The sequence below is a fragment of the Gymnodraco acuticeps genome, unplaced genomic scaffold (assembly GCF_902827175.1).
Source record: "Gymnodraco acuticeps unplaced genomic scaffold, fGymAcu1.1, whole genome shotgun sequence".
In the NCBI taxonomy this organism is placed as follows: domain Eukaryota; kingdom Metazoa; phylum Chordata; class Actinopteri; order Perciformes; family Bathydraconidae; genus Gymnodraco; species Gymnodraco acuticeps.
The window spans coordinates 342,344-363,839 of record NW_022991201.1 but is presented as its reverse complement, the minus strand read 5'-3'; the positions used below and the strand labels follow the sequence as shown (position 1 = coordinate 363,839).

The following is a 21,496-nucleotide window of genomic DNA, read 5'->3' as shown; positions in this document are numbered from 1 at the left end:
TGTGTGTGTGTGTGTGTGTGTGTGTGTGTGTGTGTGTGTGTGTGTGTGTGTGTGTGTGGATCACTGTATGTTTCTAGAGTGTGTTTGTGTGTGTGTATTTGCACCTGCTGTGTTCCCACACACAATTATGTTGCCAGTAAAACAGCGACAGGTTCAGAAGTTTCTGTCACTCTTTATACATCGACCAGCATCATGATTGGAAGACTTGTTTTTCTGGGACTCCTGCTCATCTGCGTGGCTGCAGGTAACAGAGAGAAACACATTATTTGAGGTATTATTTGCATTTGAAGGATGTTCTAGATGAATCTTTATGTCCTCACAGAGGGATTTTGGTTTGAATAGCAAAGAATGAAAAATAAAAGGATTAAAAGCTTTAAATTAAAGTAGTTTTTTTACATTGAACAACTACAAAAACGACATATTGTTGTCAAAGAGAAAACAGATATTTAAGTAAAAATGAGAGAAATATAAAATAAAAAATACTTTGCAGACTGTTTATAGCCACTTTACAGTATAGTAAAATAGTTACCCAAGAATATACTCTACTCTATACTGTAATATCATTAACATTAGCTATGTTACAATTCTTCACAGGTAGAATACTACGCTTTCTTCATTCCAACATAAATTCATGTCATTTATAGTCTATTGGTGTCATTCTACATGCTATCGATCTTTTTTATGCTTTGTGAGTTGTTTATGAACTTGCTTTTGCACAGGTATTTATCACAAATGCAGTCAATTATTTCCTTCTTTACAGATGCTGAGGAGGACTATGGACTCCTGAGAAAGGTGGTGTGTGTGTGTGTGTGTGTGGTGTGTGTGTGTGTGTGTGTGTGTGTGTGTGTGGTGTGTGTGTGTGTGTGTGTGTGTGTGGTGTGTGTGTGTGTGTGGTGTGTGTGTGTGTGTGTGTGTGTTTTTGTGTGTGTGTGTGTGTGTGTGTGTGTGTGTGTGTGTGTGTTGTGTGTGTGTGTTGTGGGGTGTGATGTGTGTGTGTGTGTTGTGTGTGTTGTGTGTTTTGTGTGTGTGTGTGTGTGTGTGTGTGTGTGTTGTGTGTGTGTGGTGTGTGTGTGTGTGTGTGTGTGTGTGTGTGTGCAAATGAAGCATAACTGTGTCAATATTCAAACATGCGCAAGATAAAAAAGTAATGGCCTTAGTTTTTCCTACGTTTTGTATTAGATTATAAATAAAAATATGTATCAGATAAAATAATAATAATGGAGTTAAAAATGTGCATATGTTCACACTTTATTTATTTGATGTTCAAGAAACATTATCATATATGAACAGACATAAACAAGACAAATAAAAGAAGAATGCAGTGAAAAAATGATTTATTAGATTGTTAAAGGAATATAAACAAAGCATCACTTTACCATTAAACACTATACAATACATAATAAGAATACATTAATAAAACATAACATCTAAATAAATATAGATACATTAAGTGACAAAACATGTTTTAACACGTGAAGGTCAAGTTTTCTCTGCAGCAAGTCACCCCAGATCCTGTGTTTTTCTTCCCGCCAGCCCTCCTGTCCTGACACGGAGGAGATCATGGCATGCCCCCTGAACCTCGCTCCTGTGTGCGGCAGCGACGGGAACACTTATGCCAACGAGTGTACCCTGTGTGTCCAGAGGCAGTGAGTGTACACACACACACACACACACACACACACACACACACACACACACACACACACACACACACACACACACACACACACACACACACACACAGCTGCTCCACTCTCAGGGCCTTCACACTCAGTGGTTCTCAAACTTTTTCTGTCAGGCTCCCCCTTTGGAGAAAAAAAAAAGTCAGGCCCCCCCAACACAAATAGTCACGTAATGGGCCATGTTAACATTTATTCAAATCCATCAATATGAACGTGAGCATTCCTTTACAAAAAAAAAAAAAATCACTTTGCTTGAACAGTGATAATAAAACAATGCTCCATAATTCTGTGTGGTCAAAAAAAAAAACATAATACAATTGTGCAATCCCTTTGCTAGAACAATAAGTTATAATACTTTGCCACTTTGCAATCTCTGCAAAAAAATGAAAAGAAAGAAAATGCTGATATTTGGCAAAAAAGTGTGTCTTATCATTAGTGGCTTTAATGAGCCTGTTTTGTACTGCACATTTCTTCAAAACGGGGTTGCAGGCTCAGTGGCGGCGCCAGAGATTTTCTCCAGGGGATGCTGTGGGGTAGCTTGACGTTTCATAGAGGGTGCGCAAACATTTAGGGTTTCCCATTAATGTACCGGGCGCTACAGTGGAATTATCTACTGCAACACTCCCCACGCACATACACAGTGTGACAGTTACAATGAAGGCTCGAGGCATATAGGTGTAAGCAGGGGTAAAGTGCTATTTTTATAGGTGGTGTGTGGACCTAGCCTCCTCTAGGGGGGTGCGTGGGCATATATATATATATATTTTTTTTTTTTAAACTTCAATTTTTTTTTTAAATATTGAAGTTAAAAGCATCAATCTGGTGCACTTTGAGAGCAACATGAGAGATCTATGGATACATCTCTCAACACCCATTTCAAACAGAACTGGAAACAGATTTACCTTTTCTTTATGGATATTTTACAAATCACCCTTTTAAACTGTATTCTTTTTTTACTGTCATATGGTATTTCATACCTGTTTTCCATTTATTCTCTTATTTTTTTATAACTATAATGATCATACAAACGTGTGCCTCGGAAATAATTGTTTACAGGCCTAAATGGTGACCAAACCGTTTGGCACCCACTGAGATAACTTAGAGTCAGGGGCGGTTCTAGGGGGGGGGCAGTGCCCCCCTAACACTGACCTCTGACCCCCCTGTGGCCCCCCTAAATGTATATTTTCTGGTACTCGGTTTGCCAAAAACCGCAGGATTTTGTTGCTGTAATGTGAGATTGTGCAGACACCCTTATGTAAAGTAGAGATGTAGCTGTTCATTGCCTTTATTTTTATATAAATATGGTGTTAGTGCAAACATTGCACTATAACTTAAGCTGAAGTTAACAGTATAAGATCTATCTGAAATAAATAAGTGTACTGAAACAAATACCAATAACTGTATTGCATTGTTTTCTTATGCGCAATTACTTCATACTGTCTAGTTCTCTTTTTCGTCCTGCATTTATTGTGCCCCCCTCAGAAAATAACTGGCCCCCCCAGTCAAAATGGTCTAGAACCGCCACTGCTTAGACTAAAGTTTACTATCTAAACACTCAGAGAGTCCTTTAGTTCACTGAGCCTCTCAGTCTGACAGGAGAGGACTCTCCTCCACCTTGTTGTTGAAAAAGCTCCTTATATCCGTTAGAATATAAGGTAGCTTTATCACACTAGCACCAGAAGCTAACAACAACGATCTCCGATACCGGCTCTCTCTCTCTCTCTCGCGCGCGCGCACGCACACAAAATGGCTCGTTCCACACACACACAGAGCCGAGCTTGAATGAAACACAGAGACCCAGACGTAATTGTACTGTATCATATTATTTTCGAATCAATAATTTTTCAAATTATGATTTTTTATTATTTTTATTATATTTTGTAATAACCAATTTTCCTCCTGGTCTCTCGCGCTCTGTCATGCCTCTGCACCCCCCACTTTGAGAAACACTGCACTAACTCCACATCATCCAACATGAATGTGGAGGTGATGGAGACGCCCTCTGCTGGTGGAGAAATGTTAAGACTGCAGTCACAGTACTGACTCCTGATTGGATAACAGCAGGTCCTGGTTAAAATGACTGAGAAGCTTTACAGTTCTTTCTATTATTCACCTTTTTAGTCCTAAAAGGGAATAAGCCTATGGTACATTTTTGATACTATTTTTTCCTGAACAATTCTAAGAAACGCCAAAAGTCAAAAGATTATTCGTGCATTAAATATTTTATTCTGGAGTTAAAAAGATCCTGGCAAAACAATTGAGCAGATTCTTTGAACAGTTGAACATTTCTTTTTTTTGATCATGGTATTTTTATTGGTTTTAAGGACACAACAGATACAATGATCAGTGAAATACAGTATTACATTCCAAATAACACAACACCCCATCCCCCGCCCACTCCAACAGAATCCCACCCCTATTTTGGTTTACTCCAACCAACATTGATAGGAAATGTACCTAAATCCCATCAGACAAAAGTTGAGTGATTCACAGCCATGTCTTGTTATGATCCTCTCTGCAGAACAACCAAGATGAACATTTTGATTGCTAAAGAGGAGGGCTGCTGAACTAAGCAGGGGATGATGTCATCGCTCAGGGAACCAATCAGGATCTGATTATGGAACATCCTGTGGATCTGGGAAACAACATTTCCTCAATGTTTGTGTCATTGCAATGACCAATACATGTATTGCAGCATTAAACTCATTTCTGTTCATTTCTTATGAATACATTATACCACAAATAATTATTGATTATGTTTATAGAAGGACAAACACAGATGCTAAAAACTAAAATCAAGAAGAGGAAGCTATACATTTTTCTTTTGTGTGTGTTTCGTGATGGAAGTGAAGTAAAGGAGAGAAATAATGGATTTATATCATCTGACCAAATTCCTTTGTATAGTGAAAGCGGGAGGTGAATGATCGGTTGCTTATCTCTGTGAGAGCCACATGTTTACACTCCTTATACTGAGTAACATATAGGTCAATACTGGCCGTGTGTTTGTGTGTTTGTGCGTGCGTGTGTGTGTGTGTAAGCATGATAAAGACAGAGAGAGTTTGAGCAGATGCATCGACAAAAAGCCACACACAAAAATATAATTAAACAAATCATTGAATTCTGAGGTCAAGGGTCACTGTGTGAGTCACATGCTCGAAACCAGGAAATGAAGAGTTTTGATATGAATCCAGTGACTTCCCTCATCTTTACAGCAGAGCAGGAACAAAGCTTTTTGGATTTCAGTGAATCGACTTATCAAGGATGATAAGAAACCAAGTGGAAGACTTGTAAGTATGCCAACTGCTCTCTGCTACCTCTCTTTACTTTCACTACCAGCTGTTAGCCGGTCATAATGTAACACTGACTTTAGGAGTAACAACCTGATATAACCAAATCAAGATGGGTAACAGTTAACATGCACTTGAACTTCATGATGAATGAGAACTCATATTATGAAGTTTTAAAGATCTTTTACTCAAAATAATGTAGCTATTTAACAATGTATACATAATAATTTTCAAAAGGTTCTACATTCAAAAAATGACTTTTAATACTTTAATACTTTTAATTTTGTTTATTGGGTTAGGGTTAGGGTTAGGGTTAGTATATAGTTTAAGTATATATTGATGCTAATACTTTTGTACTTTTACTTGTAACATTTTGAATGCAGGACTTTTTATTGTACAGGGTTCCTGCAGGTTTCGCCAACTCAAATTTAAGACTTTTTAACACCTTTTTAAGACCACTTTGAATAGAATTTAAGACCTATTTCACGGCAATAAAGTATGAAGGAAAATGTATATAAAGAAGAAATACGTCCAATAATCACTTACAAAGTAAATGTATTCATGTTCAACATAAGAACAATGACTGAACACAACAGCATAACAGTACAGAACTGTGTTAGCGTGTTAGACAAAAAGTGTGTATGTGTGTGCGCTTGAGTGTGTGTGTGTGTGTGTTAGGGCTGTGCAATTAATCATATTTTAATCGCAATTACGATTTTGGCCTGCCACAATTACGAAAACAACATAATCGGAAAAAACGATTATTTTGCTTTGCTAGGTTGTGACAGTGCACCACAACATATTTGATCTAATGATTTTTTTAGTAATGTATCATTTATTTAATTAATTTTTGTATTGGTTTTTCAGTTGAATTATACGTTCAGGGTAATCAACAGTTAAAAAGATACTGTTCAAATTATTATCTGTTTTAAAGTTCAATAAATGGATGTTTTCAAAGTCAATGAATAATCATATTTAATAATCGTGATATTAATTATTGACCAACATAATCTTGATTATTGCCATAATCGAGCAGCCCTAGTGTGTGCGTGTGTGTGTGTGTGTGTGTGTGTGTGTGTGTGTGTGTGGTGTGTGTGTGGTGTGTGTGTGTGTGTGTGTGTGTGTGTGTGTGTGTGTGTGTGTGTGCTTGAGTGTGTGTGTGTGTGTGTGTGTTAGGGCTGTGCAATTAATCATATTTTAATCGCAATTACGATTTTGGCCTGCCACAATTACGAAAACAACATAATCGGAAAAAACGATTATTTTGCTTTGCTAGGTTGTGACAGTGCACCACAACATATTTGATCTAATGATTTTTTTAGTAATGTATCATTTATTTAATTAATTTTTGTATTGGTTTTTCAGTTGAATTATACGTTCAGGGTAATCAACAGTTAAAAAGATACTGTTCAAATTATTATCTGTTTTAAAGTTCAATAAATGGATGTTTTCAAAGTCAATGAATAATCATATTTAATAATCGTGATATTAATTATTGACCAACATAATCTTGATTATTGCCATAATCGAGCAGCCCTAGTGTGTGTGTGTGTGTGTGTGTGTGTGTGTGTGTGTGTGTGTGTGTGTGTGTGTGTGTGTGTGTGTGTGTGTGTGTGTGTGTGTGTGTGTGTGTGTGTGTGTGTGTGTGTGTGTGTGTGTGTGTGGTGTGTGTGTGTGTGTGTGTGTCTCTGAGAGAGAGTGACAAGAGCTATATTCAGACTGAGCTCTGCTGCCTTGGCTACACTATTTCATCGTTGCTGTTGTATGATTGGTGTTTAGCTACGGTATTTAGCGTCTACAGCACCTCCGCTTTTAGGGTTGACGTAGACCCAAACTTCGCCCGGAGGTCCCCAGGTGTTGTTGCGGGAGCTGCTGCACTAGCTAACGCTGCACTAGCTGCTGCTGCACTAGCTAACGCTGCACTAGCTGCTGCTCCACTAGCTAACACTCCACTAGCTAACGCTACATTAGCAAAACAAACACTAATTTATTTTGCAAAAGGTGCAGCGGGCTTCAAACACGTTCCCTCCACTGGTTTCAACCAAGCACTAAATTAGATGTTTTCCAACCAAATACGGTTGAACTTACACTTCCCCATATTTATTTGTAAGTAGATTCGAAGATAGGCTACATGAGCTGAAGCTTGGTTGCTAGGTTACTAGCTGGGTGTTCTCCAATAAGGGGCCGGGGGAAACAAAGTTAGTGATTACTGGTTCCATGTTGATTTAATTCAATACAAATTGTTGGGGGGAACTGAAAGGCTATTACCGTACTGGTTACTTTGCAGCCCGGACATTTCCCCCAAAACACATTTAGACGCTATCGCAACACAGAAGTACCTTTCAAATCCGATAATTTTTAAGACCTTCTGAATCATATTTAAGACCTTTTTAAGGCCTTAAATTCTGATTATCAAATTTAAGACTTTTTAAGACTTGTTAAGACCCCGCGGGAACCCTGATTGTAACTTTGTTTAATTGTCTGAACTTCTCCCACCTCTGACAATAAATCCTGAGTGTTTACCCTGCTCTGAAGGTTATTTTCATTTTACAAATCCTGCACTCAGCTTTGCTTTCTCCAATATCATTGAAAAGCAGCCAGAGGCTGCTTCTTTTTTCGGTTTTCGCTCATTTCTTGACTTTTTCCGACGCGCTTGCATTTAAATCCGGCTCCCCGTCTCCCCGTCGCTCTGCACATGCTGTGCACCCACCCTTCTTTCACATAATGGTATGATCCTAGTGTGTCCTCGCATATGATTGGCCGCATGGTGGCCCAGCTAAATAAAGACCCGCCCCTGCCTGCAAGGATTCTCAGCAAGAGTAGGAGCGGCTGAAGATTCTGCTTTCCCCGACCGGATTCTGCTCTTCTAACGGCAGCTCGCGATCGGCGTGTTGGAGACCTCTGAATTAAAGTAGCAAGTCACCTCAAGTCAGAAGGCTCAAGTCCAAGTCAAGTCCCGAGTCATTGGTGTTCAAGTCCAAGTCGAGTCGCAAGTATTTTGTGATGTTGTCAAGTCGAGTCTCAAGTCATAAAATGTGTGACTCGAGTCTGACTCGAGTCCAAGTCATGTGACTCGAGTCCACACCTCTGGTTATTGGTTCCTACTTTTGGATAATTATATCACGCTGCAGCTAGCTATTCTGCCAACTATTAAATTACTCCAAAAGGATCAAGAATAGTATCTTCTGTTTCTGCACAGCAACTAGATTAGTTACGCAAGTGTTATTGAATTAAACGTGTAATATTTGATTTTGAAATCTACTGGAATTATGAAGGACCATTAATAGGAAGCAGAGGTGTGGACTCGAGTCACATGACTTGGACTCGAGTCACAAATTTGATGACTTGAGACTCGACTTGACAACATCACAAAACACTTGCGACTCGACTTGGACTTGAACACCAATGACTCGGGACTTGACTTGGACTTGAGCCTTCTGACTTAAGGTGACTTGATACTTTAATTCAGAGGTCTCCAACACGCCGATCGCGAGCTGCCGTTAGAAGAGCAGACTCCCGTTGGGGAGAGCAGAATCTTCAGCCGGCAGCCGCTCCTATATGGGGGTTATTCCCTATCTTTATTCAAGAGCGTGGCATTTAAATTTGAGAGCATACTTTATGTATTTATTTCCCTCAAACCCTGTCCTCGCACTCAAATAGTGCCTGCTTGCACTTATATGTGCTCTGCTTGTGCTCAAACTGTACGCTTGCACTCAGATATATTGCTGCTTACAGATTTTTTCTGCCCTCAGATTTATTCTGTGCGGTTACTCTTTGGTTTATAAACTCCAGCCCTCCACGGCTTTATAACATAGCATGTACTTCACTTGTGTGATTTACAACTTTTGTTGGGGGGGGGGGGGGGGGGGAAGTGGTAACATTATTATTATATGGCTCTGATGTAGCCTATCTTCGAATCTACTTACAAATAAATATGGGGAAGTGTAAGTTCAACCGTATTTGGTTGGAAAACATCTAATTTAGTGCTTGGTTGAAACCAGTGGAGGGAACGTGTTTGAAGCCCGCTGCACCTTTTGCAAAATAAATTAGCGTTTGTTTTGCTAATGTAGCGTTAGCTAGTGCAGCAGCAGCTAATGTAGCGTTAGCTAGTGCAGCAGCTAATGTAGCGTTAGCTAGTGCAGCAGCTCCCGCAACAACACCGAGGGACCTCCGGGCGAAGTTTGGGTCTACGTCAACCCTAAAAGCGGAGGTACTGTAGACGCTAAATACCGTAGCTAAACACCAATCATACAACAGCAACGATGAAATAGTGTAGCCAAGGCATCTCTCTCTCTCTCTCTCTCTCTCTCTCTCTCTCTCTCTCTCTCTCTCTCTCTCTCTCTCTCTCTCTCTCTCTCTCTCTCTCTCTCTCTCTCTCACACTAGGGCTGCTCGATTATGGCAATAATCAAGATTATGTTGGTCAATAATTAATATCACGATTATTAAATACGATTATTCATTGACTTTGAAAACATCCATTTATTGAACTTTAAAACAAATAACCATTTGAACAGTATCTTTTTAACTGCTGATCACCCTGAACGTATAATTCAACTGAAAAACCAATACAAAAATTAATTAAATAAATGATACATTACTAAAAAATTAATTAGATCAAATATGTTGTAGTGCACTGTCACAACCTAGCAAAGCAAAATAATCGTTTTTTTCGATTATGTTGTTTTCGTAATTGTGGCAGGCCAAAATCGTAATTACGATTAAAATATGATTAATTGCACAGCCCTAACACACACACACACACACATACACACTTTTTGTCTAACACGCTAACACAGTTCTGTACTGTTATGCTGTTATGTTCAGTCACTGTTCTTATGTTGAACATGAATACATTTACTTTGTAAGTGATTATGGGACGTATTTCTTCTTTCATATCAATTTTCCTTCATACTTTATTGCCGTGAAATAGGTCTTAAATTCTATTCAAAGTGGTCTTAAAAAGGTGTTAAAAAGTCTTACATTTGAGTTGGCGAAACCTGCAGGAACACTGTACAATAAAAAGTCCTGCATTCAAAATTTTACAAGTAAAAGTAGAAAAGTATTAGCATCAAAACATAGTTAAAGTACCACCTGCAGAGGGATCTAGATGCAGGTGTTCTCTTCCCCATAGAGACCGCCTCGCTGCACATTATCCCTTGCATACAGATAGATTGTGGGTCCATTATAACATGTACACAGTGGAAATAAACATTCTGGTTACCTCAACATCAGCGATCTTATCAATTAAACTCCTTCTGAATCAAACCATCACGGTAGCCTTACCTTACTGATCCCTCTTAAATTAGAAAAACCCACGTTACTTTACCAGCAGAGAGAAAATGGATTATTAAATTATTAATGTGACTAATAAAGAGCAGTTTGATAATTAAGTATTATTCTGTTGATCGATGTCATTACATTTGATGAAAAGCATATAATGACTTGTTTAAGACTCGTTTTGTCAAAGTTTAGGACTTGGACTTAAATTGAACTTGCCCATCCTGACTTGACTTGGACTTGAGCGCAAAGACTTGAGACTTGACTCTGACTTGAGCGCAAAGACTTGAGACTTGACTCGGACTTACAAAACAATGACTTGGTCCCACCTCTGATAGGAAGTAGACTCAACTTTATTGGCCAGGTTTGTGTACATAAATTAGGAAATTATTATTTATTTGTGTTGCTCCTTAAGTACGTTTAAAGAAATACATATGAACAATGACCAACACCGCACAAGACAAACTGATGAGTCAATTGTAAAAATGTTGAAATGTGTCGGTGACATCCCAGAACAGAAGAGTCACCAGAGGATCACCTCAGGGGTTGATGGTCTCTTGTAGTTGTAATGTCCTTTAGGCCTGTCCACACCCAGGTTCATTAGCTAAATACATCAAAAGGATCCTGTCATCCTGTTTCCAACACTTGAGTTATTTATTTCTGTTTGGTTTCATTGTGTTTCCCTCTACTCAATCCTGCTACACTCTGTTTGTGCTGTCACTGTTTCTCCAGGCTCTCCACAGTGCAGGATTGTCAAAATGGAATCTCTATGGAGATCTTCCTGCATCTTTCACTCATACCAGCAGTAAGTTGTCAATCTATTTAGCCCCAAATATCAATATGTTTGCTTTATTTCTCCAGAGAGGGTGACATACTAATACACTTTCCATAGCTTACTACCAATCCAATTATTTATTTTGTCTTTTTTTTCGGGTGGCCGTCTTGTGAGAAACATGTAACCATGAAAAATCATATATCACAAATATGGAGATACATGATTTCACAGGATGAGAACAGAGATCTTGTAGTACTTGCTTTTACAATTAAAGAGTTGGCCTTGTTATGCGTTCACCATATAAACAAATGGAGAATTTCTAGGAAACCAGAATAACCAAATTAAATAGTGAAATCTTTAGTACCATTACTACATCCAATGAATAAGCAGATACTTAAGCATATTGTTCAAAACCAAAGTGTATAATGTATTGATTTATTGTCTTCTAGGTGTTGATTGCAGGGGTGCTGTCATTCCTCCAGAAGAGGGCCCACAGACTGGCCATTGATCACAGACTGCCCTTTCTGGGGGGACGTTTTGCTATTGTGGTGTAAGTCAACAACAACAACTAGGATGAAAATAAGTTAGAAGCAATGTTTCAATATCACAACTAAAGTATTTAACATATAGCACCATGGATGTTATAGGCAACAGAGTTATTTAACATGTACCCATATTTTTTAGACACTAAACAGGTTAATTTAAGCAGCCAAATCAGCAATATTAATTTGTGTTTCTGTCACTATTGTGTCCTAGGCCTTTGGATACTATAGGAAGCCTGAGCAATCGCTGGTCCTATGGGTTTGCATTTGGTGCTGTGTCCTCGAGCGTCATGCTACTCTTCTCTGAAAGTTACATCCCTTTCAGTGTGCCTTCCTGGGCCAGAGGTACTCCCACTGTTTGATATTTTTATCCAGGCTTAATTTTAAACCTATTTACTTTGCTACTAAAGGAAATAAAGATTTTCTAGGTGTTGACCCCAGAAAACTATTGGAAGAGTTGCTGCCCAGCAGTCTATACCATTCAAGTACAATGCCAAACCTTACCCATGCTAAATCTTCACAGCTTTGAGGTAACCATCTAGACACAACTTTAAAAAATGACGTTGATTGATGTGATGTTTTCTGATTCTTCTCCTCAGCTATAGTGTATCTGGTTGGAGCTTTAGAGGTGGGCCTGGTCTATTTTCCTTTCTTTGCCTGTCTATCCACACCCTTCAGAACAACTGGTGCAGTGCTGGGAATACTCTACTCTCTGTCCTGGTAAATATCTATGTCTCAAAATGTGGATTAGTACAGCAAAGGGTTTCTTTCACTGGTGTGTTTTTTATGTTACTCAACATTGTAAAAGCATCCAACAAGTTGGCCTGTTAGACAAATTAATGATGTCATAAGTATGTAATCATGTCTTGATGCTTGGTTTTTAGGATAATGGTCACACTCTGGGATACATTCACCTGTCCAGATGGCATGGTAAGTGAGTACTAGATCCATTATAAAAGCTATGTTGCAGTCTGGCTTTCACCAAGGATCCAGTCCCTTCCCAAACAGTGTTTCCTGTTGGTTTGTTGAAATAACTCGCTTTTTGTGTGTGGTTTTAAAGATCTTGGGTAAATACCAGAAGTTAATTATCCAGTGGCCCTGCATCCTTTCCCTCATCTTCCTCTTGGGACGATTTGTCTACATACTAGTAAAAGCAGTTCGTATACACCTGCAAGTGGAACAGGTCAGTATCCCTCATGAATAAAACCTTTGATCTTATTTTTGCTGTGTATTTTCCATAAGCTAATAGTAATCTACAGCTTATGTGATTTTATTGTCACATTTATTAAAATAATGGTATATAATTGTATTCTATGCTGTATTCTATTCTCCTTCACAGTTATGTCTGCAGTGATTATCAGTTTTTTTCTGAACATTATGTATAATAAACTCTGTGTGACATACTCTGAATCTGTTGCCAGGGCACTGAGGAGCTGACTGAGCAACACCAGGTGCAGCATGTTAAAAGACTGTTGTGCAAAACACCTGTTCACAGGTAGAACACACATCAACGCACACCTGCACTGGTGCTACTGTCAAGCGGACCCTGAACAAATGGGATTTACTAGTTCTGCTGTTTGAACCAGTTTTCCAAAAAAAAAACGAGATCTCGGAAATGTCAACCGTTTTCAAAAACACTTTTTACACATTTTTAAAAATGTCAGCTTCTCACTATTCAACATTTCAATAACATAGTAGTCTCTCTTTTGCAGTAAGCCTCTCAGCTGGTTCCAGAGAAGAGTGTATGAGTGGGACCCTTACTTCAAGTTCCCCAACAGGATCATCGGCACCGTCATTATATCTCTTATAGGCCTATACATGGTACAGCAGGACAGCTCTCATGTTTAATTATGGAAAACAACTTCTCTCATCTACAAACTTTGTTATGGAAACACAAAGCACCTCATCTGTGCATCCGCTTAATTTTTCTCTAGATGACTCTGGCAGACTACAGTGTCAGTGATTTGGCTTTTGACCAAGTTGGCAGGTGGAAGGATACACTTAAACACCTGGTTATTTCTTGTAATGACACTGAAGCTCTAGGATTCATGATAACACAGCTGGAAGAGTTCATTGACGTGTCTAGGAGTGAGTTATTTAACTGTTATTAATGCCATATATGGGTACATTTACACTAAATATGCATTGCTTCCTTACTTCTTCATAGTTCTGGTTTAAGAAAAGGAAAAAAAAAACAGCTCCACATTGATACACTGTGGCCTGATCAATTAAACAGAGTAAAGTTGTTGTTATTTCTTTAATTCCAGAGGCTTGGTTGGCCACCAACATCTTTGCTAGTCTCAACTCTGTAGCCTACTGTCTCCATGTCTTGGCATGTTACAGGTAAGAGACCTAAAAAAAAAAACTAAATATGAAAATGTATTTTAAGTTATGATAAACAATAATTGACATGATTCATCATAGGAAACACTTGAAGAGGCTGTGGAAAGGGCAGAAGGGTTTTCTTCCTGAAAAGTTTCACAACCCTAGCTCTGCTGTCAGCGTCGTAAGTAACACACACAAGTTTAACATTGGCTGTTAATCTGTTTCAGGTCACAATGTGAATGTCAAAGTGTGCTATCGACACATTTTTCTGTTTCAATTTGTTTACAGGCTTCCATTGCAAGATACTCTGGTTGGCAAATAGCATTTACACTGTGGGGTAACTTTTTCACCTCATCACTAAATGCTTTCAAAACAAAATCAACAGCAATTACATAGGCTATTTTGATGTACGACTGAACCCAAAATGAAAACCTACATCCCAGCAAAGCCTTAGACAACCTAGAAACCTAATAAAACAACAGTAGCGTGTAACAATAACATAGTCCTTCTTTATGAGCTTAATAAGAACATAATCAACATGTGTGTGAAGAGATTATGTGAAATATTTGAATGTCTCATTCGTATTTTCTCTCCAGGCTACGTGATTGTCCATTTTGTCCACTTCCTGTTTGCTCTGCTTTTGGTCTATGGGCTGATTCTTCCTCTAATGCACGGAAGAGCACTGAGCATGCTCCACAACCTGGGAATTATAGTGTAAGGCATGTTTTCCCTGTGGTTGTGGATATGTGGTGGCTTTTGAATGGACACATTGGTTGATTGATTTTTCGTGTGTCCTTCAGTCTGACCATGAGTCTGGTCATCTCCCTGGTCATTCTCCAGGTAGTTCTGGTTCAGATCTTCTTCCTTCAGGACAAAATGTCTCCAACTGATAAACAAAAACCTCTAGCTATCAATAACAGGTGAGTATATTTTAATATAAGAACATCAAGTCTTTTATTTGCCAGAAAACCCTGACTGTTAGAAATGAGCATTTATGGACTTATATTTTTGGCATACTTCAAAAGTAAATCTGTAGCTTGAAGTTCCAGTTTCTCTACCCCCTCTTCAGAAAGGCGTTCCATTGCTTCAACTACTTCTTCTTTTTCTACAACGTGGTGATGGGGATCGGTAACTGCATTATGAGGCTGCTGTGCAGCATTGTGGTGGGAACATGGCTGGTGTCCCGCATAGACCGAACCATTATGCAGAGAGGATATGAAACCATGGATCCCGGTAAGCTTAAGTTCAACAGAGATACGTGTGTGAGACAAAAGTACAATGTTAGTGTAAGTTTATTTTTTTACAATAAAACATCACAGCTAAAGTTCTATTTGTTTATACACTATGGTAGGTGAGAACCACAACTGTAACTTTGACATTACTTGGGGGTGGGGTTTATTTATTTCAGTAGATGGTAGAATTTCACAAAGCATATATTGTTTATCTCTCATTATGGTGTGTAGAGATGACAGTATTTCTTGCATGTTTCAGGCTATGCTACTTGGATTGGGATGATCTTTGCTGACCACTATCATAACAATCCAGTCATGGTGTGTTTCTGCCAGCTGCTGGTCTCCAACACATGGGAGAGACACACTGCGTCTGCATACTCCACATTCAGCAACGTGCAATCAGGTCAGTAGTGTGAGCGTGTAGTTCTTGTATAAACAAGTATATTATATATAAACCACTATCTCCATCTGTCTGAAAACTAGAATGCAACAAGTGACTTGTTACGCCAAGACCTAGGGGAACCTAGGCGCAGCATAAAATGCACTCTCCCCACTCCCAAGAACACGGACGCCAAACACACCCTTTTCGACTAGTTTTGCATACAACAGGTCTTTTAACTCCTGTTTTTGTAGGCACAAACACATCATAGTACTGTGCAATTAACACTAAATCTGCTACTGTGCAGTTATCTAGCATCTCAATGGAAGGTTCCAGAGTAAACAATTGTAATTGACTCCATTGTGAATTTCAAACAGACAAACTGTCAACCAGAAACATAGAATGTACGAGAATAGGAAATAGCTATGCTTACCCGACCCGATGACAAGAACAGAAAGACCGGATGAACGAGCCCCCAATTATGTTACGCCCAGACCTAGGGGAACCTAGGCGCAGCATAAAATGCACTCTCCCCACTCCCAAGAACGCCAAAACAGAGAAAGAGTTTAGTAAATGTATTTACCCAAAATTATTACACACCGGAGTAGCAAAACCACAAAACAAAGAAAGCTTTTAACTAGTGATGTTACGTATTGCGCCGAGGCTTCGGAGCGTGTGTCGAGTAATCCCCGAAGCTTTTTGTGAAGCATGTATCGAGGCTTGTATCGTTTTGGGCCAGTGACGTCATCGATGACAAACGAAGCCTCGCTGCCTGTCGATACCACGTGACTGCTTCACGAAGCGATTCAGATCGGTTGAACCGTTGAACCACAACGCTCATAATACCCATGGATGTATAATAAGAACCATATTACCCCTCCTGTACCCGGGCCCGCTGGTGACACGATGGAATTAAAAGAGCTCAAAACCTCACCTATATAGAGGTCGGAACATGTCATAAGTATAAATAGATACAAGCATAAATAAATGTAGGAAAAAAAACATGAATGAATAAATACAGGAATAAATATGTTACAGTATTTTCAGGGAGATTCAGCGTGTGTGCTGTGGCTCAGCTGGAAAGCAGTTGACTCACGATCGCAGGGTTCCTGGTTCAACGACTCGTCAATATGTCTTTTTTGTTGTTTATAAAAGCTACAGCTAAATGAGATAATGTAGTTAATAAATGTATTCTTTGATATGGTTTAGCCTTTCTCAGGCTACAACATGGTTACGTTTATGAATATTATTAAGGAATACAAATCCCTATTTGTAATGTTTACCAGCCTCCTTAGGCTTTTCAATCACAATCATTCAACTGGAATAAAAACAATAGTGTTAACATGAAAATATGATGTTATGTTCGTTGTTTAGATGTATTCTAAGGCTTTACTCATTGGGAACTCGGTATGAGATAGAGCACACTGTTGAGATGTCCAATCTGCCTGTTTTACACACTTTGACCAACAGGGGGTTTGTGTTCAAATGAAGCCCATGATGAAGCCTCATGAGATGAACCCTTTTGCGAACCAATTGGCTGGAAAGCTTCAAAGCTTCATAAGGCTTCATCTCGCCATCACTACTTTTAACACAAAATCTTACCTATCAAATGAGAAAAATAAACGTACAAAAATCATACCTACTCTAATGCAAAAAACAGGAGAAAACAAATTATCCAGAAGGAAAAAAAAGAAAGAGTTTTGCACTCCTAAGCAAAATAAATAAAGCGTGTCTAACAAAGACAGGTTTAGTAGCTTTTCTACACAGTCTCACAACACGAGAGAAAGGACCGGCATACGGTATAAATAAGCAATCAGTGTAACAGGACAGACATCGCAGCGCAGATGTGTGTTGGGAGTAGGAGAAGTCTAGTCTAATAGGAGAGAGGCCGGGGGGAACTGCACGGCTGCAGTTAAATATCCTCTCTTCTTCAGGTGGACCAATCAGCAGGCTGAAGGTAGCTAATCAGCTTAACGGGCACCACCTGTTGCTCACACACACACACACACACTCACAGACACAGGAGGGAAAAATGTCCACACACATGACCTAACGACCCAGGGTCGTAACAGACTAAACTAGCCTATGTTCTTCAAATTACCTTTAAAATTCACTGTTTTTGTGTGCACATATTCACATGTTTTAGCAATATTGATCTTTTTCCGTTTTGTTTCATCATTACTTAATTTCCTTCTTCTTTCCAGTTCATTAACTTTTCATTATTTTTTTCTAGAATCCCCTGTGAACAGCCGGGCCAGGAGGCGTTGGATATTGTTTTATACCTTACTGAGGAACCCTCATTTAATTCTGCTAAGAAAACACCACCTCTGCTCATCTTCATCAGTGCACACATCATCATCTCCACACTCAGACATGGTGGTGCAGGCTTGCGTCATGGCTTCTCAATCAAAGAGCTGCCAAGCAGAGTCACAGTCACCACCAGTGGTCATAGTCACACCAACAGAGGACTGATGAAGGAACAATTCTATAGATTAGTATCATATTTAAAAAATACACATGTATCAGTCAAACAATGTTGTTTATATCATTTTAAATTAAGATAAGTTTAATGGTGGATCCACAAGTTCTAGAAGTAATTCTGTGGTGTTTTCAAATGGTCATTTTCAAAAGCTTTTGTTTAGAAAGCATGTTAATTTTGTTAATATTACTAAATTAGATTAGGTCAACTTTTCTATCAGCACAGAAGGAGTCTTCATTCTTAAGGATTTACTCATGTTGGATTTATCGAAAACCTATACAGAGATTGAGTGTTTTTAAGTGAAGCTCAGCTTTGAACTGCTGTACAGTATTTCTGTCTAATATTTGTGTTAATATCCTAATAACGTACACTATATTTATATAATATAATATTACCAAGTGTCATACGAAATGTTTTTAAATGTTTTTGCATAGCCTCTGTACTGTATACTGATTCTGTGGTTGTAAATATTTGGTTACTGTACAAACAAAAGTTTTGAGTTGGAAATAAAAAACTAATTGTGAACCATGCATGTTGATGATGATTAAAGTACTTTAATTTATGTTGAGAAACATTCAGGTTGCTACCTTTATTGTTGAATTCACTGTCCTAACATTGAATCCTAAGATTTCCCACGGTACTTAAAAGCAGCATACTTTCTACATTTAGCCAGAGCCCTAGAGATACTAATTCTTGTTCAAACACATAATATCAATTCAATTCAATTCAATTCAAAACCTTTATTTATCCAGGTAAAATCCCATTGAGATCAATGATCTCTTTTTCAAGGGAGACCTGCAGCAGTAGGTTCCACAAGAAGACATAAAAACATAAACAACAGAACAACAAAAGGACATCATACAGCAAAATGTACAGGGATTACAATTTACATATTTAACCACATGTACAGGTACCAACAGCATCTGATTTTGTAGCATCCAACCGAGCTTTAAAAACATGTAGTGGTACTAGCTTGGTAATTTTCCATTCTTTTTGCAGACTGTTCCATGTTAGTGGAGCTGCACATCTAAAAGCTGTCTTCCCTAAGACAGTCCTAGCACTTGGCACATTTAATAAAACCACAGCATGCGATCTCAGGCAATAAGTACTTTCAATTCGCAGAGAGATCAAGGAGCAGATATAAGATGGTAGTTTATCCAACATGGCTTTGTAAATGAAAAAGTACCAGTGACTGAGCCTCCGTACAGTAAGTGATGGCATACCCGCCTTGGTATACAGGGTACAGTGATGCGTAAGTGCTTTACAATTTGTCAAAAATCTCAGTGCACTGTGATACGCAGCATCTAACTTGCTCAGGTAATTGGCAGGTGCATTCCAACCCAGTCTCACAAAAAAACGTGTAATAACTTCGTTGGTCCACAACGTAGGACGTAGTATTTCTACAAAAACGCCTCTGAAATTGTAAGATCCCTACGTTTTTTTCACCATTCATTCCAATGGTAGGCGTCTATGTCACGTGATCTTCTAATTTCTCCCTGCAGAAAAAAAAAACATGGCCGAACTTCGTTTTATTCTCGGTATAAAATGCCTATTTTAAAGTTAGTTTGGCCATTAAAATGCATTTTGATGTCATTTGATGCGAGAAATATGAGTTGTTATTTCAGATTATGTGTGCAGTGGATGCACATGATCTTTAGTTTGCTTGTTATTACGAAGATAACCAGAATAACCAGCTTGGCTGCAGTAAAAAACTCAAAACGAGATTTTCTAACTTAAACATAAAGACAGATAACAGGCTCATCGCAGACAAACTGGATGTGGCCAAGTACTTGAACATTTTTTTCACAAACATAGCCACAACTCTTGTAAATAAATTACCCTCCCACTCAGGGCTTTTTGGAGTAGATCACATCATGACCTACTACAAAAACCTAGGGGTACGCAAAGATGATTTCAGTCTAGCAAGGGTAACAACAGCAGAGGTACTCATTAAACTGAGCGCCCTCCAACCTAACAAGGCCACTGGCCACGACAATATCCCCTCCAAATTCCTCAGAGACACAGCAACCGCCATCTCACCAGTCATAGCTCACATAATTAACCTCTCCATAAAACAGGGAAAAGTACCCAAAGACTTCAAAATTGCAAGAGTAACCCCCCTGCACAAAAAGGGCAGCAAATTGGACCCAGGCAACTACCGCCCTGTTTCTATACTTACCTCCATCTCGAAAGTCATGGAAAAAATAGTATATGAACAGGTCGAAAAGTACCTCGCGGAAAATAAACTAATCTATGAATTTCAATCTGGCTTTAGAACATCCCACTCCACTGACACATGCCTTCTTTATTTGAGCGACCACATCAAACAAGAGGTGGACGAGGGCAAGTACTGCGGCATGGTGATGCTGGACCTACAAAAGGCTTTCGACACTGTCAATCACCCCATTCTGATTGACAAGCTAAAAGCAATTGGTTTTGATAAACTATCGGTGAGCTGGATGCAATCCTACCTGGAGGGGAGAGAACAGATGGTGGAGGTAAACGGTACTCTGTCCCCCCCTCCCAGTGAGCTGTGGTGTTCCACAAGGAAGCATATTAGGTCCGTTACTGTTCCTAATTTATGTAAATGACATGTCATCAGCATGTGACTGCAACTTGTTCCTGTTCGCGGACGACTCAGCCCTGCTGGTCTCTGACAGGAACAGGTTGCAGGTTGAAAAAACCCTCAGCTCCGAGCTCGGCAGAATCTGCACCTGGCTCGCCGATAATAAATTATCATTACACCTGGGTAAACAGAGTCCATTCTCTTCGGTTCGAAACATAATCTCAGAAAATCCGACGACTTCTCAGTTGCAGTGGGCGACATTATTGTCACAAGTAAGAAGGAAATTACATACCTAGGATCTATTCTTGAGGCAAACCTCTCCTGTGACAAAATGGCATCCAATGTAATAAAAAAAGTCAATCAAAGAACTAGATTCCTATACCGGATCTCCTCTCTGGTAAACAAAAACACCCTGAAAACTCTGGCAGGAGCACTCATTCAAGGGTACTATGACTATGCTTGCACGTCATGGTACCATAGCACCTCCAAGGCGCTAAAAATAAAACTTCAAACATCGCAAAATAAACTGGTCAGACTACTGCTTGACCTTTCATCAAGAACCCACCTCACCTCTGCCCACTTTGACAACCTAGGATGGCTTAGAGTAGACGACAGAGTACAGCTACTTGCAATGGGCCTGGTCTACAAGATCCACTACACCTCTATGGTACCCATGTACATGTCAAAATTCTCCCCAAAGGTCAAGGAATACCATGATCATAACACCAGAGGGAGCTCCACAAATCATGTGAAACCCAGATTTGGCACAAAAAAGGGGGAATACACGTTTCGCAATTATGCCACATCAAGGTGGAACGCTCTTCCCACAACTGTAAAGGAAAGTAAAACTATACTTACCTTCAAAACCTCTCTTAAAGAGCACCTTCGGGGGAGAGCATTGCAAAACTGGCCCCGGTAATGGTACAAATCTCAACCTGTCGTTCAATGGA

The 21,496-nt window shown here is 39.2% G+C and overlaps 2 protein-coding genes across 2 annotated transcripts; both read left to right on the top strand.

Moving 5' to 3' along the window:
* The first annotated feature begins 6 nt into the window (after window positions 1-6).
* On the top strand, window positions 7-4,467 carry spink4 (serine peptidase inhibitor, Kazal type 4). Its single transcript, XM_034238576.1, has 4 exons — window positions 7-244; window positions 761-792; window positions 1,534-1,646; window positions 4,204-4,467. The coding sequence occupies exons 1-4, from the start codon at window positions 193-195 to the stop codon at window positions 4,247-4,249; spliced, it is 243 nt and encodes an 80-aa protein (XP_034094467.1). The 5' UTR covers window positions 7-192; the 3' UTR covers window positions 4,250-4,467.
* A 305-nt stretch (window positions 4,468-4,772) lies between these two features.
* On the top strand, window positions 4,773-18,510 carry stra6l (STRA6-like). The gene is made up of 18 exons (XM_034238575.1): window positions 4,773-4,969; window positions 10,981-11,053; window positions 11,473-11,573; window positions 11,780-11,910; window positions 12,165-12,285; window positions 12,450-12,495; window positions 12,626-12,748; window positions 12,987-13,060; window positions 13,278-13,386; window positions 13,500-13,653; window positions 13,833-13,908; window positions 13,990-14,071; window positions 14,179-14,227; window positions 14,487-14,604; window positions 14,691-14,810; window positions 14,960-15,123; window positions 15,382-15,525; window positions 17,735-18,510. The coding sequence occupies exons 1-18, from the start codon at window positions 4,944-4,946 to the stop codon at window positions 17,971-17,973; spliced, it is 1,950 nt and encodes a 649-aa protein (XP_034094466.1). The 5' UTR covers window positions 4,773-4,943; the 3' UTR covers window positions 17,974-18,510.
* Window positions 18,511-21,496: the final 2,986 nt, after the last annotated feature.